General features: G+C 39.8%; 1 protein-coding gene across 7 annotated transcripts in view; it reads left to right on the forward strand.

The window, feature by feature from the left end:
• The window catches only part of ubap2b (ubiquitin associated protein 2b), a 44,307-nt gene that overhangs the window by 19,717 nt on the left and 7,150 nt on the right, over positions 1–17,440 (forward strand). For all 7 annotated transcript variants that reach the window (XM_079636730.1, XM_079636732.1, XM_079636734.1 and 4 more), the window contains exons 15-24: positions 3,344–3,488; positions 3,982–4,021; positions 4,141–4,261; positions 4,353–4,410; positions 4,587–4,770; positions 13,436–13,527; positions 13,662–13,712; positions 14,465–14,540; positions 14,649–15,002; positions 15,286–15,384. In XM_079636730.1, coding sequence (XP_079492856.1) covers positions 3,344–3,488; positions 3,982–4,021; positions 4,141–4,261; positions 4,353–4,410; positions 4,587–4,770; positions 13,436–13,527; positions 13,662–13,712; positions 14,465–14,540; positions 14,649–15,002; positions 15,286–15,384 — 1,220 coding nt within the window. The remainder of the gene's footprint in view (positions 1–3,343; positions 3,489–3,981; positions 4,022–4,140; positions 4,262–4,352; positions 4,411–4,586; positions 4,771–13,435; positions 13,528–13,661; positions 13,713–14,464; positions 14,541–14,648; positions 15,003–15,285; positions 15,385–17,440) is intronic.

The following is a 17,440-nucleotide window of genomic DNA, read 5'->3' on the forward strand; positions in this document are numbered from 1 at the left end:
ACTTTCCGCCTAAATTGAGGAATTTTAAATGGACCGGACAATAAGTTGGATGTAATACAAGACGCATAAGCACATCCACGTATTCAACACTGGTTATTGGCTTACAAATATAAAGAATTGTCGGCTTTTGGTATCGACCAAAAATTATATCGGTGCAGCCCTAGTTTCCACATTCGAGACTACTTTTTCAAATATATCCACTTGGGAGAGCGTCTTCAAATACCTTCAAATATCTTCAAAAATCAGTCTTCTGATTAGGGGTGGGAATCTCTAGGCACCTCATGCTAAAACGATTATTAATGCATCTTTTTTTTGTGTGTGACTACTTGGTACTTTTAAGTATTTATAATGACCACCTAAAGAATTTACTTCCAATAATTTATATGAATAAAAGTGGAAGTGATTTGTCAAGTCATCTGTAAGGTTACATTTGCCAGCATATGTCCCAACATTGCAAAGAACCAACAGGAAAATTAATGTGTGCCTGTAATAGCAGCATTCTTGTAGTAAATTAAAACGCACTTCAGCATATTCTGAATCTCTAACATAATGTACTTCTATCTAGGGGTGGGTGCTATACCGGTATGAACGTGACAACCGGTATTATGTTGTGCCATGATATGGATTTTGCGATACCGAGAATACCGTTTGATATTCATAAATTCAAAATTTGTAGTTATATTCTTTTGTTCAATTTGGTGCTCTTACAACTTTTAACACTACTAATGACGACACAGAATCGAGGCTGAACTGAACGTTAAATCTTCTCCTCTACTGTGTCCAACTCGCGAGATGCACAGGCATTAATAATCAAACACCGAGAGCATGGTAACAGTCCAAGTTAATAGAGTACAAACCACCTCCTTAAACACAACAGCAAGAAAGCGCGCATATTTGCAAACGCGTGAGATTTAACAGAGCTGCCAACGCATTTCCTCGCGCCACAGGAATTTTTTACGCGCGTAACGCGTCTTTGCATTGACTTAACATTGAAATCACTCGCGCCTGACGCGCTATTCGCGTCCGGTGTTAACGCACCATATACACTTTCACACACACATCCATTTTCTCACGCACAGAAAAATCGCGAAGCAAAGAGGACACGGAGACCGACAGACAAGACAGAGCAGGTTACTTATGATATAAAAAGTATCCGCTTTTTTCCACTTGTAAATGTGACGTGACATATCCTATAGCGCATCAGTTCAAGCGACACGTGAACCGATCATCTCTGCTACTAGTAAATAAACACGAATGAACAATGAGAGATACAACTTACCGAAATGTATATTACTCATACTCATACATAATATCGATCAATCAGTGTTTTTCAACCACGGTAAGAGGTCAATAACAGCTGGAGAACAATTGTCACAACATTTACCTCAGGAAAACCATTTATTGACCATATATAGAACGTTAGTTGGTACTTATAGAGTATTTTGCTATATAGAGGATTTTGCTAAATATGTGCACTATATTACACATTTATTATATATTTTTTTACTTAATTAAATAAAGTTGTTATAATAAACGCATTATATTTAAATTATAGGCTACCAGCTGTTATAGGGCTCGGTGTTTACAGCATTAGGTGAGGGGTTTTTTTCTTGTGAAAATTAACACCCATCTTGTGTACCTAATATATTTATCCAAATGAGTCAATATTATCAAATCACAAGAATTGAATTGAAATCGTGAAATTTGTGTCAAGCAATAATACAAAACCATAGCTTACCAGAAATTGTAGGTACCATGTAAACATTTTACCCTCATTGAAATTGTAAAAGAGTTTTCATTTCTATGTCCAATGAAATCCCTCACCTTTTTCTAGTTATTTAGGGTTTAAATGCATATTTTGCCTGTCATTTAACTAAGGTGGAATTTTTTTTTTTTCTCATATCGCAATATATCGATATCGTCCCGACATCGAAAAATATTGTGACATGTATTTTTGCTCATATTGCCCACCCCTACTTCTGTCCAACATCCTCCTGTTGTGTGCAATGAGCAATATAATCCTTCAGACAAAAAAAACAAAAACATTTTGCTTTAGCAAAATCACAAACAGCTTTCATACAAAATATTGAAGGATGTACCAGCAGCTCTCATACAAAAATAATGCTTGTGGTCTTGCGCATAATCTGAATAATTTATTACTTGATATTGTTGCTGTATACCACAATCCAAAACCGTTTATACAAAAAAAGTAAATGAACATCTGCTGAGAGCACAGTCAAAATGTAACTTTTTGTGACTGGCATTGCACTGATACACACTGTGACTGTTGAGTAACAGTAAACCTACGTATAACGTACGTATAACATCTGTTTACAGCATATTGATGTGAAAACTAAACTATACAGAAAGCAGCTCTCATACAAAAATACACTATAGTCCAAAATGAAATTATGCCAATTTTCCATACGTTAGCTTTTAACGAAGAGGGTGCCGTTCGGATTTCACGCTCAGTCGTCATGCCTCTGTTATGTGCACGCCACAGACTGTCCGCCAAATATGGTCACGTCAAATATGGTCAACTGAAGCTCATTATAATGTGCATTGATCAGTGTTATGTAAATAACAGCCATTCAGGAGACTCTGATTAAACTACTGTTCATATGGATTTGTCTTTATGAACTCTTTGAAGCTTAAAGGTTTTGGTGGAATGGACTGGAGTGGAGTGACATCTCACAGGTTTCATTAAAAATATCTTAGGTTTGGAATGACATAAGGATGAGTAAATGACAGAATTTTCCTTTTTGGGTGAACTAGACCTTAAACACTAACTGTAAGCGATTCTTCCATATTTAGAAAATGTTTGACTGTGGAAATCAACATGGCCACTAAAACCACTGATCTGTATAATGACTGGATTGCTCAATGCATTATAAACTGCCATCAGGCTGTGAAGCCACCGGAAGTGTTCGAGCGGCCATCTTACTATTCCCTACTGACAGGGCATCATTGACGGATGTCCACTACTGTAATGAATATGAACAAAACTTTTTAATAAGCAGGAGAACTTCCTGACTTTAAACAAATAACCATTTACATGCTTGGGACGTTTGCGAATGTACAGGGAGATTTCAGATACAAAATCGCTCTCGTTAGTCAATGTATTCTCAGTAAAATCGTATAATTTCCTTTTAATTCAATAGAACGTGTTTTTAAACGAGTTCAATTTAAACGAGTTTTCTAGGGAATACCACTATGGTGGCATAACTTTTGGCATGAGCGAACCAGTTCTCTATATAGATCATTGATTTTAAACCCAGAACATTCCACAAATAAGTGACTTAAAAGCAGTTCTAATCAAGTTCTTTTTTCTTTTTCCTTTTAGTGAGTCTCTAGGTGGCTTGCCTCCAGCAGTAATGGAGTCCAGTTACCCATCTGCCTCTCTGGGTTTACCGAGCACTACTGCTCCTTCTGTTTTGGCTCCCCCATCAGCCAACAGAGTGGAGTCATCCGCCACCACCCCTCTCAGTGTATGACAAACGCTTTTCATCTTTTCAATTTTAAGGCACATTCACTGGTTTATGCACTGTGACTGTACTTTTAATTAGATGGCTTGCACTGAACTATCCAGAATCCAGAGCTGGATTGATTATATACAGGGTTCTTATGATCTTTTAATATACATTTTTGTGTGTGTGTGTGATCAAAGTCCTTATCTAGTCATCAAAAACATCTTAAAGTCATGGAGTTTCATTGGTCAAACCAAATCAGTCCATGTTGAGTCACAGTTTCTATGCAGAATGGAATTCAAGTTTATAAAATTGCATCATACAAATAACCAAATTATTATGGTATCAAACTAATTCACCCAAACAAAGACACATCTATTAAATGCACTTTTAATAAATTATTACAAACCTGTATGACTTGGTAATACCTTGGTTTTTCTCTTGTATAACGGCATACAAACTGTGAAATGTTAGTTTAGCGTATAGCTGAATCTGTTTATCGGTTTGCCCACAGAATGGATTCAGTGAAATGAGGACGTCTAGTGCACAGGAAGGTAATTGAGTTCTTTATTAGATTTTTCCATTTTTACCTGTTCTTTCTTTGCCATGTGAATTTGTAGCATTAGCCACAATTTTTATTTTTTTATTTAATTTTTTTCTGATATATCTGCAGCTGCTCCGTCCAGCACGCCTCAGCCCATATCCACAGCCCTGCACACTGAGAACGGCTTGTCATCTTCCTCCTCTTCAACAGCACCGCCTGCCCTCAGCACAGCTCTTTCATCACTTAGCAGGTACTATCGCATCATTAGAATTTCAGCTTTATTAAATATTCAAGAGAGGAAATCAGTCTCCTTATGGTCTCGTGGTTGCTTGTTCTCTCAGTCACGTGAGCAGCGTTAACTCTCTCGGATCTTCTGCGCCCACCAGCTCTTCTCTGAGCGTAAGTTTCTTTTGAGACTCCTCCCACTTTTTGAGTTTCCTCACTTTATTCCCCTCTTTATCTGAGCTTCTCTTCCTTATTTGTTCTGATTTCAGCAATGTGATTTTGTGATATTTGAGGGGCTTTATATTGTGGATGTATTTTAGATTTTAAATGGATTGAAATGTTTCCTTCAGAACCAGATGGGCGCTGATATGAATGTGCACCTGTCCACATACTCTGGCTCTGTGTCCAGCGCGTCGGTCAACATGAATGGCCTGAGCGCAGGATCCCAGAACCTCATGGCTAACGGCCCACCCGCTCCCTCTGCTGTCCGTTCTGCTCCGCTGCAGAACACCATCACACCCTCCAACACCTCTGGTCAGTCACACAAAAACATTCACTGCATATGATCAGTGTTGCAGCAGAGTTGGCAGATTTTTTATGGTTGATTGCGGTTGACTATTATTAGGGCCCAAGCCTTGAAAAGGCGAAGGCCCTATTGTTTTCCTTCGGATTATTATTTATTAGGGCCCAAGCCTTGAAAAGGCGAAGGCCCTATTGTTTTCCAAAGGATTATTATTTATTATTAGGGCCCAAGCCTTGAAAAGGCGAAGGCCCTATTGTTTTCCTTCAGATTATTATTTATTCTTCTTCTTCTTTATTATTATTATTATATTACTACCTTTTGGGCACTTTTGGGGGCCTTAACGTGCTCAAAAACTCTTGAAACTTTGCACAAATGTCAGAACCCGCGGCCATTAGGGCCCGACTGAAGCTGGGACCCGGGCGTGGCAGGGGGGCTCGCCAGCGCCCCCTGGAATGGGATTCAAAAACATGTCCATATCTCAAACACGCTTGCATGTAATAATATGAAACTCGGTACACGTATAGATCTCATCGGGCCGAACAACTTTCGTGCTCTAAGTTTTACGCCAGTCCAACAGGAAGTCGGTTATTATGGGCTGTATGGAAACGCATGTTCTGGCATTTGAAACACTTGTCCTAGAGAATTCATCGGATGACCACGAAACTCGGTGTGCATGAAGTCAAGACATGGAGGATGATAAATTGCGAGGGGATTTTTGATATCTCGAACGGTTTGGCCGTGGCGAGGAAACGAATTTATGGCGAATATTGAAAACAGGAAGTGTGTTATAACATCCTCATACATTAACTGATCTTGATGAAACTTCAGCAGTGTGTTCGCTGTAAGAGGCCGATCACATGGATGTGACTATTGTGAGTCAAAGTTATAGCGCCACCAACTGGCAGCAGGAAGTGTGTCACTTTCGAAATGCTTTGAAATCACCCTCTTATTTTTACCCGATTTGCTTCAAACTTCATCTGTATAATGTAAACACACGACAGATGTAGACCTGTGAAAGGATTATTGATATCTTTAATACTGTCGCCATGGCAACGCTTTAAACTTTTATATTCTGTTTGGATGCATTTGAGGCTCTTAACATGCTTCAAATTGCATGAAACTCAACATGCATTTGACATTTATTGTGTAATAGACATGTGCGAAGTTTCAGAAACGGGCGTGGTAAGGGGCTCAGTAGCGCCACCTTTAGTCAAAAATGGGGTATTAGTTTTACCTACACCGGACAACTTTCTAATTTACAGTCATTAGCTCCGACCAACAAGAAGTCAGATATTTTGGTTTGAATGTGAGTTTTGGTATATTTTAGACTCCGAGTTTTTAGCGGTGGTTTATTTTATTCACACCAAACTTTTTCAACATGATGAAAATACATTAAAGATGCTAAATTGTGAACGGATATTAAATATCTCAAACGGTTTTGCTATGGTGAGGGATTAAAGTAATGTCCAAAAAAGGAAACACTAAAAGCCTCATATCTTCTAAAAAATTTATTATACACCATTTATTTCTATATAAAAGTATACAAATATCAGAACTAAACCCATTTTGTTCTTTTATTTCAATTTAAGAATTATGTATAAGTTAAAAAACAGCCAGAATGCACTTTTTAAGTCAAAAAATAAGTCATACATAGGGCAATACTGCCCTCTTGTGGTCAAAATCGGGTAGGCCCATTGTATATTGTATCTATATAAATAGTGACTGTTAGAATATTTTCCTACCGGTTAATCGATGTGCAATTAAAGCGGGGGCTTTTAAATCGCTAACTTAAAAGCCAAAGTAAGTACTGGACGTCCAGTAGGAATGAACTAAAACACATTCACTCTGTTCTGCTCGTTCCTCGCCGTGAACGCGTTATTGCCCGTGCAGCCGTGAGCATTTAGTTTAATTTTAAACATAGCGCCATTTCGGGGGTGGGATTGCTTGAATTGCGTGTTCAATAGCCTATTATTCTTAATCTTTTCAGTCAGCTTTTCACCCATGATTAATGAAATTGGACTCCTTGTGCTGATGTTTGCTGCGACTCATTCAGCTCACGATTTATTAAGCGGACACGTTCAGGTTTTAATAGGCTAGTGCCCACTATATTTGAATATCTGTATATTGTAATATCTATACCTAGTCACACCCTACTCTTATTAAATGTATGCTTCATAGTTCATTTTTAATTTCTAAATTTGATCAATAAATTAAATTATTTAGAATAATAAGACACTATAGGACTGTTAGCCTACCCTGTGGCTGATCAAATTAAAAACAATGCATTAAATAATGTTTTAAGATTGTTTTAAATATAAGTTAATTAACGATCGTTGCAAAGAATGAAAGGCTACTTTTAAACATAACACTAAACCTCCTATAGGTGTCGCCAGGCGACCGTCTTAATGAGCGAGTCATTGATTCATTCGTTCAAACGAGTCGTTCGAACGACTGAGTCATTCATGAATGACACAGATCTTTATGGATTGATCATTGAATCTTTGAGTCAAGCGATTCTTTCAAAATGCGGAATCATTCACTAATGAAAAAACACGACCGTCTTAATGAGCGAGTCATTGATTCATTCGTTCGAACGACTGAATCATTCATGAATGACACAGATCTTTATGGATTGATCATTGAATCTTTGAGTCAAGCGATTCTTTCAAAATGCGGAATCATTCACTAATGAAAAAACACTGTGAGATGCGCGATGGTTCTGCTGTGATCTTTGTTTAACTATTTTCGCTGCTGAAACAGAACAAAAACAGTCAACATTGTTGTGTGTGTGTGTGATTTTGGTTGGGTGACATTTGTATGTTACAGTTTGACAAGAGTTTATAGTTTAACAAAAGCACAATGTTGTGTTTTATTGCAAGTGCACACAAATATAAGGAAACACTTTGCAGTTTGAATGATGTCCTGTATGAACAAAATGACGGAGTATGTTTTTATGTCTCCATTTTTCGATCGATCCTCGTACACACACACACACACACACACACACACACACACACACACACACACACACACACACACACACTGCAATCTTGACATCGCAGCCACACACACAGACCTCCTGTGTTTGTCTGTGTGGGGAGGGGGGCAGAAAGACTATTAAAAATAGGTATATTGTGCCATCTAGTGTTTTATACTATGTATAAATGTGTTTTTTCTTTTAAACAAGTGTTTTAAAGTACACTAATTTCAATTAATTCAATGCTGCATTTTTATGTATATTTAAACATTATCAAAGACTACTTTCTGTCAAAGTTAGGATGTTATTTTTTTAGTTTCAAAAGTTCTCTGTTTTCCTTTTTGCACAACCCATTTTTTATTTTTTTATTTTTTCACTGTTCTAATCAGGTCAGGCAAGTCAAATGATCTGTCTTGTCCCTTAAAAAAATTTATATATATATATACCACACTTCATATGAATTTTTGGTCTTGTGTACTTACAAGGGCTGCTGATTTCATGTGTCCGTTAAGTCCATGAAACTGTAGGGTGTCTAATTTTCATTTTAGTTTTCAGAACGGTGCTCACGCCCTCGATGCGCACTTTTGCAGAACCCACACTGATGCAAGCTCTAGAGCGGAGATACGTTATTGCCCGTTGTGCACAAGAACCCTAAAGGCACCGGGGTGGCGGTTTTTTATATATATATATATATATATATATATATATATATATATATATATATATATATATAAATAAATATAGCTGCAAGCAGCGATGGAGGGCCCAAGCCGGTGGCACATCCACCCTGGTGCCTTTAGTGCAACTAAAGGCACCGGGGTGGCGGTGCCACCGGCTTGGGCCCGTAATCGCTGCTTGCAGCTATATTTATTTATATATATATATATATATATATATATATATTTATTATTATTATTATTATTATTCTTCTTCTTTATTATTATTATTTTACTACCTTTTGGGCACTTTTGGGGGCCTTAACGTGCTCAAAAACTCTTGAAACTTTGCACAAATGTCAGAACCTGCGGCCATTAGGGCCCGACTGAAGCTGGGACCCGGGCGTGGCAGGGGGGCTCGGCAGCGCCCCCTGGAATGGGATTCAAAAACATGTCCATATATCAAACACGCTTGCATGTAATAATATGAAACTCGGTACACATGTAGATCTCATCGGGCCGAACAACTTTCGTGCTCTAAGTTTTACGCCAGTCCAACAGGAAGTCGGCTATTATGGGCTGTATGGAAACGCATGTTCTGGCATTTGAAACACTTCTCCCAGAGAATTCATCCGATGACCACGAAACTCGGTGTGCATGAAGTCAAGACATGGAGGATGCTAAATTGCGGACGGATTTTTGATATCTCGAACGGTTTGGCCGTGGCGAGGACACGAATTTATGATTAAAAAAGGATGCATAAAGTGTGTTATAACTTAGTTATAGTTTTACCTACAGTTACAAAACTCAGCGTGTATATTGATATTATCAAGCCGAACAACTTTCTAATTTACAGTCATTAGCTCCGACCAACAGAAAGTCAGATATTGTGGTTTGAATGTGAATTGTGTCTCTCTCTGTCTCTGCTATTCTGTGTGTGTGTGTCTGTCTGTGTGGGGTGGGGAGGGGAGGGGGGATCTGTGTATGTGTGTGTGTGAGGAGGGGGGCTAGTTTAGTTTAACCCTTTCTCTGCTGTGTGCAAAATCTCGGGCACTTTTGGGGCCCTTAACGTGCTCGAAAACTCTTGAAATATTGCACACAGGTTAGAACCCGCGGCCGGGCTGAAGCTGGTACCCGGGCGTGGCAGGGGGGCTCGACAGCGCCCCCTGGAATGGGATTCAAACACTTGTCCGTATATCAAACACGCTTGCATGTAATAATATGAAACTCGGTACACATTTAGATCTCATCGGGCCGAACAACTTTCGTGCTCTAAGTTTTACGCCAGTCCAACAGGAAGTCGGCTATTGTGGGTGGTATGAAAACGCATGCCCCTGGAATTTGAAACACTCTTTCTAGAAAATTCATCCAATCGCAACCAAACTCGGTCAGCATGACGTCAAGACATTGAGGATACTAAATTGCTGACGGATTTTTGATATCTCGAACAGTTTGGCTGTGGCGAGAAAACGAAATTATGGCGAGAAAAAAGAAACACGATGTGTTATAACATCTTCATACAATAATTGATCTTGATGAAACTTCAGTAGCGTGTTTGTTGTAAGAGAGCGATCACATGGGTTTGGCCGTGGCGAGGAAACGAATTTATGATTAAAAAAGGATGCATAAAGTGTGTTATAACTTAGTTATAGTTTTACCTACAGTTACAAAACTCAGCGTGTGTATTGATCTTATCAAGCCAAACAACTTTCTAATTTACAGTCATTAGCTCCGACCAACAGAAAGTCAGATATTGTGGTTTCAATGTGAATTGTGTCTCTCTCTGTCTCTCTGGCATTCTGTGTGTGTGTGTCTGTCTGTGTGGGGTGGGGAGGGGAGGGGGGGATCTGTGTATGTGTGTGTGTGTGAGGAGGGGGGCTAGTTTAGTTTAACCCTGTCTCTGCTGTGTGCAAAATCTCGGGCACTTTAGGGATGCAACGATACCATTTTTTCAGAATCGATCCGATCCGATACCAAACATTCTGAGTATCGACCGATACCGATACCAATCCGATACCAGCACAGTTTTTTATTTTTAATCAAGTAGAATTTCTATAACTCTGTGTGTTGAACTGATAGTCACTATTTTGTGTTAAACACAATCTACTTAATACAGACAACTTCATTATAAAGAAAAACAACAAATAAAAAAAAATATGATCATAATCTGTGACAAAAATGCTATTATAAACTAGATTAGTGGATAATTCAGCAGTAAAATTTAGCCAAAAAAAAAATCACAAGTGCACAATAATTGTATTAAATCTGAACATGAAAAAAACATTTAGTGGGGAACAAATATGAGACAATAAGTGTAACACTAAATTTGGTAAAACGTTACACATTGCTCTTTGTATTGTTGTAAAATACATTCATGAAAAACAAGATAACAAAAATCAAAAAGATTAATTATTTTATATATAGACTAGGCCTACTATAAAATTGAGACATGTTTTAAATTTATAGCACAGCGGTTTAATGAGGCAGCAACATATGATAGATAGGACAGAACTAGAAATAATCGTTCATTGCGTCGCTGTATTATGATATGAAAGGCTCCAGTACAGTGCGGCACACAGCGCTTATGCGCATCGCGAGCGCAGAATGATGCGCATGAAGCAACACGAGTCACAGCGCGCAGCGCGTCGATTCCGCATTGAAAAGTTCAAATCACAAAGGAAAGGCATATTGATGCGTAGTGTATTATACAGTATCTATCCATCTATGCAATAGTTTCTTTAAACAGAGCATTTTCTTTAAACAGTTTTAAATGTCAGTTACTCTGCGCGTGAAGAACAATTATAATGCTCTGACTCTACTCCAGTGTTGTGAGAGACACCCGGTAGAAAGTAACGTTAACATGATTAAGGTACAGCAATAAAGTCCAGCAAGATAAAGTTGTTTAATGCAAAACCATAGCCCTTTATCTACAGATCAAGTATAATTATAGTAACTTTGAATCATCTTGGAGAGAGTTTTTCATCGTGTTGACTCGTAACCGAACGTGACGCACTGCTTGATGCTGAATGGAGAATGACTGACAGCCGCAGCGGAGGGAAAAGTGAACGTGATCTTGAATTTAATGACTTAAATATTAATTTCTATCTCACATTATACTATATAATGGCTTCCGAACACTTATAATATAGTGCACGACAACTTTATGGTGCTTTATAATGTTTTTGTGCCTTTTGTGGGGCTTAACAATAGCACAGAATAGTATACGCACAATATCGGATTTGGATCTGCCTCGTCTGACCGATACCCGATCTGGCAAAAATGGCAATATCGGAGCCGATACCGATACTGAATATCGGATCGATGCATCCCTAACTTTTGGGGCCCTTAACGTGCTCGAAAACTCTTGAAATTTTGCACACAGGTCAGAACCCGCGGCTGAAGCTGGTACCCGGGCGTGGCAGGGGGGCTCGACAGCGCCCCCTGGAATGGGATTCAAACACTTGTCCGTATATATCAAACACGCTTGCATGTAATAATATGAAACTCGGTACACATTTAGATCTCATCGGGCCGAACAACTTTCGTGCTCTAAGTTTTACGCCAGCCCAACAGGAAGTCGGCTATTGTGGGTGGTATGAAAACGCATGCCCCTGGAATTTGAAACACTCTTTCTAGAAAATTCATCCAATCGCAACCAAACTCGGTCAGCATGACGTCAAGACATTGAGGATACTAAATTGCTGACGGATTTTTGATATCTCGAACAGTTTGGCCGTGGTGAGGAAATGAAATTATGGCGAGAAAAGAGAAACACGATGTGTTATAACGTCTTCATACATTAATTGATCTTGATGAAACTTCAGTAGCGTGTTTGTTGTAAGAGAGCGATCACATGGATGTGACTAATGTGAGTCAAAGTTATAGCGCCACCAACTGGCAGCAGGAAGTGTTACTTTTGACAAAAGTGGGGGGGTTAGTTTTACCTACAGTCACAAAACTTGGTATGTATATTGTGCACATCGAGCCGGACAACTTTCTGATTTACAGTCATTAGCTCCGACCAACAGGAAGTCAGATATTTTGGTTTGAATGTGGTTTTGTCTCTCTCTGCCTCTCTCTGACAGAGTTCCCCCAGCCATTCTGTGTGTGTGTGTGTGTGTGTGTGTGTGTGTGTGTGTGTGTGTGTGTGTGTGTGTGTGTGTGTGTGTGTGTCTGTGTGGGGAGGGGAGGGAGGGCACACACACACACATAGACAGCCCCCCTGTGTGTGTCTGTGTGGGGAGGGGAGGGAGGGCACACACACAGACAGCCCCCCCTGTCTCTGTGTGTGTGGGGAGGGGGGCAGAAAGACTATTAAAACTAGGTATATTGTGCCATCTAGTGTTTTATACTATGTATACATGTGTTTTTTCTTTTAAACAAGTGTTTTAAAGTACAGTAATTTCAATGAATATATATACCACACTTCATAGGAATTTTCGGTGTTGTGTACTTACAATGGCTGCTGATTTCATGTGGCCGTTAAGTCCATGAGACTGTAGGGTGTCTTATTTTTCATTTTAGGTTTCAGAAGGGTGCTCACGCATACTTTGTGGTTGATATGTGCCCTCGATGCGCACTTTTGCAGAACCCACACTGATGCAAGCTCTAAAGCAGACTTCTTCTCGACAGTCAAAGCGGAGTTACGTTATTGCCCGTCGTGCACAGGAACCCTAAAGGCACCGGGGTGGCGGTTTTTATATATATATATATATATATATATATATATATATATTAAATATAGCTGCAAGCAGCGATGGAGGGCCCAAGCCGGTGGCACCGCCACCTCGGTGCCTTTAGTGCAACTAAAGGCACCGGGGTGGCAGTGCCACCGGCTTGGGCCCGTAATCGCTGCTTGCAGCTATATTTATTATTATTTTTTTAAAGTAAATGTATAAACTAAAATGTATCAGCATTTCAAGTCAGTTTGTAAATCGTGTGTGGTTGGTGTAATATACATTTTTTTTGTTTTAACTGAAAACTTGTTTCCCACAATTTTTAACTCTGAACTTGTTTCCCACAATTTTTTTTTTATATTATCAGGTAAGGCGCCTCCTAACCTGGCTCAAGGAATACCGCCGCTGCTGGCCAGTCAGTATATCATGGGACCTGGTGGCCTCCTTCCTGCTTACCCGGTTAGTGTATAGCTGATCTGCTCTCAGATGGTTTGTTTATCTTTGTTGAAGTGAAGTGTTCAAGTGTTCTCGCCTGCATCACATTGATAGAATTGATCTGTGTCTGATCTTTCTGTACTTTCTCATCCCTAAAGCCGATCTATGGATATGAAGACCTACAGATGATGCAGTCCCGCCTGCCCATGGTAACAATTTCATAGTCCACTGTTACTGTCACAACACTTGACTCAATGCTCCGTTTTCATCTATTAAAAGAAGTTCGCCCCAAAATAAACTGTGCTAAGTAGGGCTGCACTATTTGGGGAATATTGTCTTCTAATGCTCCAGGTTTGCTGTGCTTGTTTGTTGAGCTGCACAATTTGGCTAAAAATGTATTGTACATCAATATGACTAAAATACTTGTACTTATTTTATTATGATTATTATTTGTAGTATAAAATTAAGGTTAATTATTAAATGTGTGCTCTTTTCACTTTCATTGTTGTATAAGAGATCGCCCATACTCTGTTAAGGCCTGTAATTTGCGGGCATCAGGGAGCCGCTATCTATTATGCGGGGTATTGAAATTCCTTTTGAATGCACACTTGCTTTTCACTTTAACCTTCAAATTTGCGATCATGCGTACTTTGTGTACAGGGAGAGGCAGGACTGACCACACGTTTTTCAAGATAAGATATTTATCAATGACACTCAGGATCAGTTTATAATTGTAGCACATGTTATCCAACTGAACTAAATGGTTTTTATTTCTATACAAAACCAAAACGACAGTACCAAGTAATTTAATTGCGTACATGGCAGCAAGCCTACTCATGCCCCTTTTAAATAATAAGGTAAAATGACTAAATGATGGCTATTTTTAGATGACCTGTCCTTTTTAAGATTTTTATTTCTCAGGGATGAATTAAATTTGTTTTTCGGTCTCTTCTCGATGCAGGATTATTATGGCATGACTTTCCCTGGCACAGCACTAGCTGGCAGAGATGGAGGATTAGCAAGCAATCCCTACTCGGGTAAGCAGACATTGTCGTTATTGTTTAATGCTAGTGCAGAAAGGACTACGAGTTGTTTCATTCCAATACTTGGTCAGCCTAAAACACTTTTCTGTCTTGCTCGTACAGGTGAACCCACCAAATTTGGCCGCACCGACTCAAACTCCCCAGCCCCTGCCAACAGTCTCTCATCTGTCCCACCCTCACAGTCTCAACAGAGTGCTGTTCCCCCTCAAAATCAAGGACCGCAGAACCCAGGTCAACCCCAGCAGGGTCAGACCCAGGCCTTCCTCAACCCCCCTCTGCCTCCAGGTTACGGCTACACCAGCCTGCCCTACTACCCCGGGATGGCGGGAGTGCCCAGTGCCTTCCAGTACGGCCCCACTGTCTTCATGCCCCAAGCATCTACAAAGCAACACAATATGGGCCCGTCCAGCCAGTACCAGCACCAGGCTGGATACAGCCAGCACACATACGGCCCAAGTAAGTGTTTCAGTCATTTTCATTTTAAATAAGAAAAATCACATTTTTGTAATTGAACAGTTGATTGAAATGCAGTTTAAAATGCAACAATGATTTACAAATAAACATTTCTCAAAAGTACCATTTTTATGCTTTTATTTATTTATTTTTACAAAAAATCATCTTAAAATGGTATGTATAAGGAAGTAAATTTGCTTCAGTCCAGTAGGGCCTTTAAGGGTCCTAATGTTAATGTTTGGCTGGAAAATGCACTTGTTTTGAAATCTCTTTATTTTCTCCTAAGCTTTTGATGAGTTGTCCCAGGCTCATGCTGGAGATTACGGGAAAGGAGGATATGGAGGAAGCTCCCAGGCTAAAGGAGTCAGCAACAGCGTGGGAAAAGGTAGATCTTGCAGCCATAAAACAAACCAATATTGTGAGAGCAACTAACGGTTCAATTAGCATCAATCAATTATGCTAATTTATTTTAATTGGAAGAGAAAATAATAAAAAATACTATTAAAAAAAATGAAGTGCATTGTAATTCATAGTTAAAGGGATACTCCACTTTTTTTGGAAATAGGCTCATTTTACAACTCCCCCAGAGTTAAACAGTTGAGTTTTACCGTTTTCGAATCCATTCAGCCGAACTCCGGTTCTGACGGTACCAGTTTTAGCATAGCTTAGCATAGATCATTGATTCTGATGGGACCAGTAGCATTTCTTTCAAAATGACCAACGAGTTTCAATATTTTTCCTATTTAAAACTTGACTCTTCTGTAGTTAAACCGTGTACTAAGATCGACGGAAAATGAAAAGCTGCGATTTTCCAAGCCTATATGGCTAGGAACTACTCTCATTCCGGCGTAAGAATCAAAGAACTGTGCAGCCGTACCATGGGTGCAGCAGGCGTAATGATATGACGAAGCACCTGAAAATAGTCCCCAGCTCGGTAACTTCCAACATGACCGGGACTAAGTTTGTGTAGTTTTTAGGTGGCAAATTACTGTGCGCATGGTTCTGTGCGTAGTAAAGGGCTGTGATAGTAAGGCGAGTGTATATTCTACCGTAATGTTACACTGAATACCAACGAACAAAAAGAAACTAAAAAATCAATGGTTGACTGCTCTGAACATTGATCTAAAACACCGATAGAATCGATCAAAAAAAAATGGCGTGTTTGCTCAAAGCATTTTGGACCAGATGACTATAAAGAAAACACGGACAGTAGGCTACGGTACAGCGTCTAAAGGATACAGCCATCCCAACCATCTTCAATGTACAGACAGGTCCAAGTGCATCATCATCATCATCACCCATGGCTGTACCAGCGATGCGCGGGTCAATGTATAAACAACCGCACCCGACCGACGTTTTCAACTAACCCGCCCGCAACTCGGACCGCAAAAAAAGAAAGAAAATATTGTAAGTTACCCGACCCGCTTCCTGACTCGCGTTTTTTTTTAAGTAGCTAGTAAATGCTCATCGTAGCGTCATGGGCCATAGGAACTAGGGTGCGCATTTTTCTGAATGCTGTATGATTAGTGTTTTTTAATAAAGGCTTGATTTATTCATTTATTTCGTTTCATTTTCTTAATAATTAAGATGCTGCATGTGTTTATCCAGTCTAATCGAAGTGCATGGTGCGTCTCTCCCCCGACTTTCCCAACAAAAACCCCGCCCCCTCTCAGCAAATACATAAAACTGACATATGCGTTTTAAAAAGTAGCCTATTAAATTGGCACATGGCATTGCTCAGTTCAACGTGTTGGGAAATCGGGCATTTTGTCCCGTGTCAGCTTTTATTCAAAAGTTAATAACGCGCTCAACATTCAAAAGTAGGGGTGTGCTAAAAAATCGATACAGCGATACATCGCGATTTTTAAATTCATGATACACAACATCGATTTCCAGCTCAAAAAATCGATGTTAAAAAAATAAATAAATTAAATCACGTTTTAAACGGGGTGTGACCTGGTGAACTACAACCTCCGTTCCTGCAACGTTAGATGTCGCAGTATGGCGGCTTTATGTTCTTGTCGTGGACAAGAAACATATCAGACTACACACGTTGCTTTCCGACCAGTCATCGCGTGCCGTCTCACACAAACATTCACTCGCACACATACACACACTCGCTCGCGCTCACTCACACACACACACACACACACACACACACACACACACACACACACACACACACAAACAGCGCTCACACACTCTCACACACACGCACTCTCTAACGCTCACTCACTCACACAAACAGCGCGCGCGCACACACACACACTCTCGCGCTCACTCACACACACAAACGCACGCTCACTCAGTAGCGCACACACACTCTCTCGCTCACTCACAAACGCACATTCACTCACACACGCACTCTCTCGCGCTCACTCACTCACACACGCACTCTCTCGCGCTCACTCACTCACACAAACGCACATTCACTCACACAC

Source organism: Phoxinus phoxinus, assembly GCF_949152265.1.
Source record: "Phoxinus phoxinus genome assembly, chromosome: 15".
NCBI classification, from domain to species: Eukaryota; Metazoa; Chordata; class Actinopteri; order Cypriniformes; family Leuciscidae; genus Phoxinus; species Phoxinus phoxinus.